Source organism: Gracilinanus agilis, chromosome 2 (assembly GCF_016433145.1).
Source record: "Gracilinanus agilis isolate LMUSP501 chromosome 2, AgileGrace, whole genome shotgun sequence".
In the NCBI taxonomy this organism is placed as follows: Eukaryota; Metazoa; Chordata; class Mammalia; order Didelphimorphia; family Didelphidae; genus Gracilinanus; species Gracilinanus agilis.
Genome location: NC_058131.1, coordinates 255361397 through 255373435, shown reverse-complemented (window position 1 = coordinate 255373435; position 12039 = coordinate 255361397). Strand labels below are relative to the sequence as shown.

Sequence of the window (12039 nt, the reverse complement as noted above, 5' to 3'; positions counted from 1 at the left end):
GAAAAACTTCTTCATCGACCTAGAGCCTTGAATTCATATAATCCTGATATTTCATATAATTCATATAATCCTTTAATGGAAGAGAGAAATGGGGTACTATTACCAAGCCATGCTGCCTTCTCTACTAGGAATGTTAACAAAAATTAGGGGCAAGGGCATATTGCAACATTGATCAGTTGAATGCCTGCCAGATAGTTTCATATTCTGTTGCTAAATTCTAATTGACAGGTTGCAGTCCTTTGCCTTTTATGCAATTTACTCTTGAGTCAGTAAAAGAAATAAAGCTAAAGGAATTGTGCTAAATGTTACAAAATGTCTACATTTGAATCTTGTGAAAAAAAGTTTAGAGTATTGATTATTAAACTCCATATGTAGTGAGTTAATTTTATAGCCTTTGAAAGGGTAAGAATTATATCAATTTAAATCATTATATAGTTTTTTATTAAAACATAATCATTCATATAGGTTAAAATGTTATGATGTTGATGATTACAATTGATAAGGAGAGGAAGGTCCTTGCTCTGTATATTTGAAATGCCTTTTACAATTATGTATTTAGTGCTTCCTTTAAGAAGCTAGCTGTGGTTTTAGAGTGACCATCTTAGATAAGTTTGTACTTGAGGAACTGAAGAAAACTTTGGTTTTGAGTGAAGTAAGATGCAAAGAAGGAAGAAGGTTTCCCAGATTTGAAAAGGCCAAAATTAGAAAAGAGAATTTTGTTCAAGATTTTAAAATAACATATGTTATGGAACAACAGTCTCTTCCTAAAATATTGTGTGTGATAAAACACATTACAATCAGAATATTCAGCATGCATATGTATCTTTTATGTTGTACACAAGCTCATTTTATCCAGTTACAAATTTAAGAGACTTGGGCTTCTTGATAAATTTATATTTGCATATTCTATAAGTTTATTTAAAAAAGGATTAGTTTCAAGAAAAAGCAATTATTTGGTTTAAATTCTCAGATATTTTGTAGAATCTTTTGGGTTTTTAAAAATCAACTAATTACATTGATTCTTCAAAATGAAACTATATTGCCATTTATTAAGAGTAATTGGCAAATGACCAATAAAACTCTTAGCCATTTAGCTCTCTGTCTTCCATTTTGGCAGTCAGGCAGGTTTCCAGGGTGACATTTGACAACCAGATGACATAATGAAGACTAACATAATGAACAATAGGGCAATACAGTTTTCCCTTTTTTTGTTTTTTGCCAAATACCACCTTATTCTCAATAACATTCTTTTTTTTTTTTTAAACCCTTACCTTCCATCTTGGAGTCAATACTGTGTATTGGCTCCAAGGCAGAAGAGTGGTAATGGGGGTTAAGTGACTTGCCCAGGGTCACACAGCTGGGAAGTGTCTGAGGCCAGATTTGAACCTAGGACCTCCGGTCTCTAGGCCTGGCTCTCAATCCACTGAGCTACCCAGCTGCCCCCTCAGTAACATTCTTTTAAAAAAAAAACATATAAGAATTGAGAATACCTTAGCAAGCCTATACAAATCTTCCTTATATGAATCTTTGGCAAAAATATTATTTTAACTGTTATTATCCATGTGTACAAGTCTACAAATGTGTCTGAAAAGAATAAAACTTCATAATATAAAATCCTTTAATACTGAATATGTCTATGTTTTTTAAGCTGGTGGTGTAATAGGGTTTTTTGTTTGCTTATTTTTTAGTAGAGGTATTTTTTAAAAAATACTTATTTTCTGACTTGGAATCATTATTATGTTTTGGATCCAAGGCAGAAAAGCGGTAAGGGCCAGGCAATAGGGATTAAGTGACTTGCCTAGGGTCACATAGTTAAGGAAGTATTTGAGGCCAGATTTGAATCCAATCTCCCATCTGTAGACCTGGGTCTCAGTCCACTAAGCCACCTACCTGCCACCTTAATAGAGCTGTTATTAAAATTTAGCCTAATTTCATAAGTATTTATTCATTAAAATATTTAGAAAGTCTTGTTTAGTGAAACATGCTTTGAGTGCCTGCAGTGCCCTCTATCCCCATCTTGGGCTGTTAAAACTTTTCTCTTGACAAAATGATCTTTCTCCAATTCATGACCTAATATATCACTTGCAATGTACCTTTCATGCACTTAATGCATGTCATTTTTGCTACAAGTTATTCGCTAATAAATACCAACAATTAATCTTTACCTAAGTAGTTAGCCTCCTAATAAATATTTGTGGATGTGGTGATGAGTGGTTTTTATTTCAGCTTTGCTATCTTTTTATAAAATGTTTTTGTCAATATCTTCTACTTTTCACATCATCATACTTATCCCTCTACCATACCATATAATAAATAATGTTTTTAAGAAAAGGCAAAAAATGGTATAGCCAATCAGTACATTGTAAAAGTCTGAAAACCTTGTACTGTGTAGCATCTGCAGACCCCCTACCACTTTTATAAAGGGATTGATTGGACATGTTTTCTTTTATTTTTTCATTTGCATCCTGCTTGATCCTTATGGTTTTGTTATATTCATTTTTGATATTTTGGTGTAGTTATTCTTTCCATTTATATTGTTGTGTAGTTACCTTGTTTTCTTGGCACTGTTTACTTCTTTCTGCGTCATTTTATATAGATCTTTCCATGCTTCTCTATATTTATCACATACATCATTTCTTATAGCACAGTAATATTCCATTACATTCATCTACCACAATTTATTTATCCATTCTCCATTTGGTGAAAATCTACTGTTTCCATTTCTTTGCTATCCCAAAAAGTGCTGCTATAAATATTTTGGAGTATATGGGGATTTTCTTATCATATTTCCTTGGGGCATAACCCCATTGGCTAGACTATACCCATTCTTTTGCCTTGGAACCAGTATAAAGTATTCTTAAGAAGGAAGGGTATTATAAGAAGGAAAGGTATATTAAGAAGAAAGAAAATATTATGTAGGGAAAACAAACAATTAACAATCACAATTGTGAACATAAATGTGATTGAACTCATCCACAAAATAGAGAAGGGTGGTAAAACAGAATTTTAAAAAGCAGGATCCAACAAGATGTTATTTATAAGAAACCTATATGGAATTAAAATGAAAGGAAAGGAATAAGAATTTACATAGAACCCTCTATGTGCCAGGCACTATGCTAAACATTTTACAAATATTATCTCAGTTGATTCTCACAACAACTCTTTAAGGTAATACTGATTATTATCCTAGAAGTGAGGAAAACAGAGGTTAAGTGCCATACCCACAGTCACACATCTAGTGTCTGAGGTCATTTGAATGTAGGTCTCCCGACTCTAGCTGCAGCACTATCTGTTGAATGGCCTCCTTGCCCTTGATCAATTATAATGTACTTCTGGTGAACTTAAAAAAAAAAAAAAGAACAGGTAGGAACCATGGACTCAAACTAAGAACAGACATAAATTAAAGATAAGGAGGGAAAAAGTATTGTAAAGGCATATATTCATACACACACACACACACACACACACACACACACACACATATGCATATACATAGAAGAGTGTGTGAATTAAATATCTGGGAAACTTCCAACCCACTCCAATCTCAGAAGACTCACCGTGGTGGATGGCTATAGGAGTCACATAGTCACATGTCTGGGTCAGCCAGCATGGAGGGTTAGGGGGCCAGGCTCCTGATTGGGGAAATCATAGAAGCCAGGAGATATGATGTGAGCCATTGAAGGATCTTGAAAGATCTAGAGGGAGGGCTTAGAGAGAGCTTAAAAGCTTAAAAGCAAGCACATAAAATTCATATGGTCTTGTGTGACCTACCCCTGGGTCACACAATTAGGAAGTGTCTGAGGCCAGATTTGAACCCAGAACCTCCCATGTGTAGTCCTGGCTCTCTCCACTGAGCCACCTAGCTGTGCCCTGCATAATATTCTTTTATATTTTTTATCTTTTCTTCTATGCTCCCTGTTCATAAAGAAAGGGAAAAGAGAGAAAGAAGGAATCTAATTAACATTAATGATCTCTAATTGAAGTGGACATTTCTTAGTCCTCTGTCCCTCCTTTCTTTACCAAGTCCAGACTATAGTCTGTTTCTTAACCTTTTAATTTTCAGTCCCCACTTTACAATAAAGTCTCTGAAGTCAGTATATGTTTATTTGGTGCCCCCACCCCCATTCTTTATTATTGATCTTTTGGGGACCTTTTTCAGGTAATTGGGAGGCTTTGTCTAGACTTCTCCTTTGTAGTTGTCTCATTCTTCCTTATATCTGCTATGTTTGTCAGTGTATTGTAACTTCTCTAATTTGTCCATCCTCCCCACAAGAAAACTAGACTCTGCTACAGTGCAATAACTCCTCTGTACCCCCATTTACCTTTGAGGTGTTGTCTTCTCCCATTAAAATATAAATTCATTGAGAACAGGAATTGTTTTCCTTGCTTGTATTTTGTAATGAATGTTCTATTCACTCTTGAAAGAAGGATCTCTGTTGGATTTGTCTCTTATCTTTTATGTCTAGTGTAGCTTCTTACAAAAGTAGTATATACTAAACATTTGTCAACTTATGTATTTTTAAAAAAATTTTTTATGATAGATTATGAGTTTAGTGTTAAGACTTAACCTAAATTCTATATAAAACCCAAAACAACATAGGTAGAGTACTGTGTTTAAGTGATTAGAGTAGCTTGTAATGTTTCTCTTGCATAGGCATTACTAAGAGAATAAGTAACTGTTTTATTTATGTTTATATGCTTATTTTTCTTCTCCTTTTTTTTCTGACAGTTTTCTCCTTAGATATAGCTTATTCAAATTGGAAATCATTGGAGTACTTCCATGGAGAGCTAAAACATTCCTATTTAATAGTTTTTCCATTCTTGTTTTAAATTAAAAATCATTTTGATACTGAGGTTAATGACTGTAGTACATAAATTGTTGGGGAAAGTTTTGAAAAATTTTTTCAGATTAGTCAAGCGAAACAAATAATAATTTTAATTTTTACCAGTAATGTATATATCAAAGTTATTTGTCTTAGCATCAAACTGATTTTAACTTTAAATTAAACTTTAAATATTATACACACTTAAATTTTATATACAGATGCAGCATTTTCTTAGGTTAACACTAATATTCTTTATGCCATATTTTCCTATAAATTTAATAATTAAGGAATCCTTTTTTTCTAAGTGAATCTAAAACAAGATAACATTCTCCCTAGATAAAGTAAAATTGATCTTGCATTCAAGAAGGCTTTATGCATTTCCCAAATGACAATAGGGTTTTTTCTCCCCCAACAGATTTTCACCATTTAGGCTTCTTTATTTCAAAGCTTTTAATTTCAATAATTTTTGTGTAAGCTAGTTTAAAAAAAAAAAAACTAATCTTTGTAGTCACACATCATAGAGAATAATAGGGAGCTCCAATGAAATATGTGAAAATTCATGTCATAAAAATAGTTCCCAGAGTCTTGATAATATTTCCTCTTACAAAGTGACTTTATAATTGGATTTAAAATGGATTTATAATGCTTCTGATAGTTTTCATTATCTTGAAGCTATAATGAAATAAGTTTGAGTAAGGCTGAAGGAGAAGAGATGAATATGATTTTAGTCTTATTCTTTACAAATAAAGAACATTCTGATTTTTAAATAATGTTTTGAGGTATGGCACCTTTATCATCTTAATATTTTTCTTGAGGTATTTTAAGCAAACGATGATAGGATTTAGCGCTAAAAGATACCGTAGATATTATCTACTTCAGCTCTCTTAGGAAGCTGAAGCAGAGAGAAGTTAAGCACAAGTCCAGCATCACACAAGTAGTAAGAGAAGTGGAATTTAAAACCAGGTCATTTCACTCTAAATCCAGTGCTCTTTTATAACTTACTGTGCCAATTCTAGACCAGAAAACTTTTAGGCTAGAAAATGTGTATTCTTTAATTTCTAAAAAAGTGTAAGTGTACTCATTTATATAATCTAGAGACATTATTCATTTCCTTCATTTTCATCTGAATCTTTTTCTCTCATAAGATATAAATATGTAATTGTTTAAAAATATCAGCATTTAAAGATGGAGTGTGATGAAGCTAAAAAAAATTACAAGTTCGGTCTTTTTTTACTTTGTTCAGACATCATGTAGAACACTGGAAGTGTTAAAATAAAGGACTGGGTCTGGAGTCAGAAGAAAGATTTAAATCCTTGTTTTGCCACAAAACTGCTGGTATAATCTTGGGCTGTCACCTAACCTTTCTGGTTCTTGGTTTCCTCATCTATAAAATGTTTGTATTATATGATCTCTAAGAAAATATTTGTTCTAGCTCTTTTAAAAAACATAGTTTAAGTTTGATTTGATAATTTAAAAAAATGTCACAGTTGTAATATTTATGGGTACATATAGGTATATATTGGTATTTCAAGTGTTTGTTTTTTTAAATCACTTTTTATAGATAATCTGCAAAATGGCTTCAATGCTGAGCAAAAACACAGTTGAACGCCTGCTACTTCCTCGATTTTGTGAATTGTGTGGTGATGGAAAACTCTTCCAAGTTCGGAAGGTTAGAATAACTAGTTTCAAAAATCATATGTATTGAATATCAAGTTAAATTGTTCTGCAATTTCTTGACTGTATGGAAATGATCTGGTGTGAAAATAGATTCATCCTTTAATAGAATGCATAAACTTTATTTTCTTAGTTTTCATTGTAAGTTAATAGAAATAGGAAGATGTCATTTTATGTACATAATGAGATCATTGCTTGAGGGCAAAGTGAAAACAGTTTGTGGAAAGGGATTTGAGTTAGGTATTTATTGCATTCACTGAATTTTATGATGGACAAGAATAGCATATGCTATACCTAGAAATTTTTTAGCAAATATTTCTGTGTTCTTACCACATAGACTCTAACCTTCTTCATGAAAACTGTGTCTATTTTCTGGATCCTGAACCAGTTTCCTCTTTTTGTGACTATCTCCCTCCTCCCTTCAAATCTACTTCCATGCACACTTCCATGCTTATTAATAGAGAAGGGCTATTAGATTCACCTCTGTAGGGAATCTAGGGGATATATAATTTGTCATTACTGATAGAAATGCAAATTTTATGCATATGAGACTAATGGAGAAAATAAGATGATATTTTTACAAGTTTTATTCTTTGATGCCCCCTTTTTTGGCAAATGATGGGAAGTGTTAAATTTAGGAACATCTACTATGTACCTATGGATAGTACTTTCTGCTTACCTGTTTGCAGTTTTTTAGGAGCCAAAGAAAGTAAATTTCAGCTAGCTAAAAGTAATAGGTAATGCCTTTTCCTTACCTTAGGTCTGTGCTACAAATTTTGGGGATGTCTGTAATGCTGTTGGACAAGAAGCTACAGAGAAATTTTTGGTAAGTGACATTTAAATAAAAATAATTTCTGATTTGAAATAAATTCAATGTTTATTTTTCCATTAATTTTGAATGAACATTTAATTTTAAGTACTTATTTTTCATTTCTCAATTTGAAAAGTTAATATTTTTATAAATATTTCCCTCCTGATAAGTAAGCTACATGCATCTTGTTGGCAAAGACAGTCTTATCTTTGTCATTGTATCTCTAGCATTTAGAAAAGTGTCTAATAAATGTTTGGTAGTTGATTGAACTTAAAGCAAAAGATATACTACCTGTTGAAATTTAACATTGAGTGAATGGAATCTTTCACATTTCAAATTAATGCTATTTTTTTTTCTTTTTATCTTGAGAAGTTTATTTATATTTTAACATCAAAGAATAAATAACCCTACCTTTCTGACTTTAAATATTGTGAATACAATGTATGAAAGTTATCTTTGTATCCAGCATAATTGAATGAAGCATAACAATGACTACCTTATGAATTTCTCTGTGAGCATTATTTCCATGGAAACAGGCAGAAATCAATGTAAACAATTTCTTGCAATAAAGTAAGTTTGATTATTTCTATTCTATTTATTTTGGCAGATCCCAAAGTTTTTTGAACTTTGCTCAGATAGTGTTTGGGGAATGCGGAAAGCTTGTGCTGAATGCTTTATGGCTGTGTCCTACACCACTTCATCTGAAGTTCGGAGAACCAAACTATCTCCTCTCTTTATTAGTCTTATCAGTGACCCTTGTAGATGGGTAAGTTGAAGGAAGTACCAATTAATATGATTAATGCATGATATAAATATTTGACTTTTTGTCTTTCATATCTGAAAACTACCAGAAGGTATAGGTCTTCGACTTGGCTTTCAACTTCGTGGCCATCTATGGCTTTTGTATTTTGGAGAATTGAACATTACATCTTTCAGCAACATCTGTCTCTTTCCCTATTCCCCATTCTCCCTCTCCATTCCTCCAAAAAAGATTCTACTTTAATGGTGATGGCTCTCCTATTGTGGATTTACTTTCTATTTGATTTTAAATTAGCCTTTTGAGTATGATGGAATACTTGCTCCCTTGTAAAAACTTGTAAGTAAATTTAATACTCAGCATTGTAAAGTAAGCTTTTCCTCCTTCTAGTTTTTCTAGTGTATCTTATTCCCAGCATGACATATACATGTTCTTGGCAAGAATTTGCTCTTATTTCTTATTTTGAAAACCGATAGAAAAAAACAATAGAACATCTTAGTCTTATCACCTTGAGTGATGGTATGCTTAGTGTTACTAATGTATTCATTTACCAGTAAAGGAATTTAGGACTTTTTTTATGCCGGAAATGGCTGAAAGCCAAAGAGTTTTTATTCAGAAGTAACCATGTGTTCATAAGCAGATAATTTCCCCCATTTGTATGTCTCCTATATGTGTGTCTTTCAGTGTCATTTTTCTGTGTGTGTGTCTATATGTGCATGCATGTACATGCGTGGATATGTCTCTTTCAGTATATCTCTCCAAGATGTCCAGTAGACTAGATCTGGAGACCATAGATCTAGTCCTGATTCTATCATCCATTAAGTGATTTGAGGACAAAGCAGATCATTTCCCCAAACCTAGTTCACTCATCTTGAAAAATAGGAGGTTTAAATAAACTGATCTATAAGATCCTTTCTAGCTCTTAAGATACTATACAAATAAATTCCAAAAAGGAATGAAAATAGTAATTAGAAACTAATATAATTCTTTTATCACAGATTAGTGTTATGTGTTATATGATATGTAGCTATATGATAACTATCATATACTATAATAGTGTTAAATGCTATAAATATAGCTATTGTGTTAGAGATCTTATTGGGGGTAGGAGGAGAAAATCAAGGTATTAAATTCTTACAGTTTTTTCCTTGTGCTCAAAGGAATAAGAATTAGACCACTTTTTTTATAGTGAATAACTTAAAGATCTTACCCTCCCCTTGCAAAAGATGCTAAATTGAATTGAATGATTCTGTTGGCAATCAGGAGCCCTGAGCAAAGATGCCTAGCATGCAACAAGGAGAAGAGTCCACATTTGTTTTGTTTTCTCATTTTGTCTTGTTAACAGGTGCGTCAGGCTGCTTTTCAGTCTCTTGGTCCATTTATTTCTACCTTTGCAAACCCTTCTAGTGCTGGTCTTTATATTCGAGAGGATGGAACTCTAAGTATCCGACCACCAGCACAGGATATAACTTCCACTTCAGGCTCCATGGACAGTTGTGTCAATATTACATCATCTTGGTAAGCCTGAAGCAAAAACCAACTATGGCCTCAAGTTTTACTTTCATGTAAACAGTTAAGAGTAGCTATGACATTATATGTAAAATGGATGATTCAGGTTTTGATTATATAAAGAAGTATTGTAAGATACAATGTGACATTGTGGAAAGTTATCCCCAGAGTCAGGAAAAAAGTTGGGTTTTTTTTGTTGTTGTTGGGTTTTTTTTTCCCAAATCCCACTTCTGACACATACTGGTTGTATGATCCTGAGCAAGTCATTTCATCTCTTAATGTTTCAGGCAACTCATTAAGACTTAATTGCATGGTAGGAGCATTAGTAGAGGAAGTTCCTCCCTGAGGCTTGCTACACTAATGAAATCACAATCTGATAAAAAAATAATATTGTAGAAGTTTTGAAACAAGATTGTTGTACTAAAGATAGTGATTGAATGTCATAAGTTTAGTTAAAATGTTCATTGAGATGGATTTTGAAACATGAAAAAAAACCTCTTATTTTCCCCTTTGCCTTTTAATAATTATGTGAAATTATATCAATAATATGAGCACAATGCTAAGTGCCCCAAATATTCCAGAACACTGTAATATATATTATTAGTTGTCTTTTGTGTACGAAGGTGATATTTTTAATTAGATGACTTAGCAGACTGCTTATCTACTGATGATGGATCGTTATACTTTGAACTGTGTTTTTTTGCTAGTAGTGGTGGTGACTGTTATTGATTTATTCTTGATTTCTTATCACTCTTATTACATAGGCAAGTCCTTATAAGATGACTCACCACCTAGAGTTATAGATATAGGCTGTGAGTGTAAACTTTAGAAAAGTTAAGACATAATCACCTTTCTAGTAATTTAATTTAGGATAGATATGTCATTTCAAAGATCTGTGATTTTATTGATGAGGAAATTCTTCCCTCAAATCATCATGAATCTGTAACTTTGTAAGTTTGGGGGATTTATCTGAAGTGAGAGAGATTAAATCATTGCCCACGGTTTCTATAAAGTTTTAAAGGTGGAATTTGTACCTGGCTTTTCCTGTCTGCAAGTCCAGCATTCTACCCACTATTCCTTGCATTCATTCTCTAATGAGAGGATAGGATAATTTAAATGCAATGATAATCTAGTATTATTTTGGGCAAAATTTTCACCCCTTTTCACCTCTTAATTTTTTTTTCACCAGTGGGTCCTAACAACAAGATTAACTATTTTAAGTTTCAACTTTAATACTGAGTATCTATATATGTGTATGTGTATGCATGTGAGTGTAGTAGGGTGATGGGGTAGGGTATGTGTCTTCTCTTTCCTCCTAGCCCAAAGAGATCCAGTAGTGGAATGGGGAAGAGATCTAAGAGGAAGAAGACAATTGCTTTAGTAGATATCTCAATGCTACCAGAGCCATGTATTTTGCAGTGTTAAACTGTTTGTTTTTCCCCCTTTCCTCCATTTTCCTAGTTCAGGAAATTCTGAACCCACAAAACCAGATCCACTGACCGAAGGCACATCAATTGAAACTAGTAATTTCCTGCATATTGAAAGTTCACACGTAAGTGGAATGGAAAAGAGAATGGCCTGCCCTGCTAGTGCTGAAGAAGAGTTGATTAAAAGTTGCCAGAGTGACAGTTCTTGTGCAATCAAGGATGCTAATGATAGTCAAGTAAACAACTGCCAGGGACTGAAGAGAGCTTATTCAGGAAGTTCTGAGGACATATTCAATAATTTTCTTTACTGGCGCACTCCTCTCCCAGATATCAGCCAGGATTTAGAACTGCTTCAAACCAAGACTGAGCAGCAGGAAGAAGGATGCTGTATACCTGACACTGTGTGTAAAAACTGTGTTGCCAGTAGTGAAATTAAAAAAGTATTGGAAAGTTTACAGGAACATATGATGAATGATCCAGATGTCCAAGGTATAAGTCAGTAATTATGATTTAATCTGTCTGTATGGAATGTGTGAGTACATCTTTCTTCATCCTATTTGAATGTTGTGTATTATGTATGTGTGTACAAATGTACAGATGGGGTGAAATTTTCTTGAATAGTCACTGCTTAGAAAGCATCTATGTATGAATGTGTGAAAGTAAAGTGTATATGCATTCAAAGTCTGAAGTCAGTTTTAAGTGTAAAAGGGCATATATTTGACAGAGCTTATAGTTTTAATAGTATGTTGATCATTGATAAAGAGAAGCTAGATAAGAGAAATTCACATTGACATAGTAATTTATACTTACACAGTGCTTTTCCTCACCAGTAGTTATGTGAGCTGGATAGTACGAATATTATTGTCCTCTTTACAAATAAACAAACCAGTGGCTCGAGACATTTATGACTTGCCTATAGTCAAACAACTAGTAAATGTCAGGACTAGAATGAGAACTTTGGGCTTCTCTATGTGTAAGCCTAGTACTTTATGCCACTATAGAATGCTGACTCATGTTCCTTTTTCTGAATGATTG

At 33.1% G+C, this 12039-nt stretch overlaps 1 protein-coding gene across 1 annotated transcript in view; it reads left to right on the top strand.

Annotated features, from left to right (window-relative positions):
- Positions 1–12039, top strand: part of LOC123233566 (serine/threonine-protein phosphatase 4 regulatory subunit 1-like) — a 65098-nt gene that overhangs the window by 31085 nt on the left and 21974 nt on the right. The window contains exons 9-13 of the mRNA XM_044659636.1: positions 6388–6495; positions 7261–7326; positions 7919–8077; positions 9414–9586; positions 11039–11493. Coding sequence (XP_044515571.1) covers positions 6388–6495; positions 7261–7326; positions 7919–8077; positions 9414–9586; positions 11039–11493 — 961 coding nt within the window. The remainder of the gene's footprint in view (positions 1–6387; positions 6496–7260; positions 7327–7918; positions 8078–9413; positions 9587–11038; positions 11494–12039) is intronic.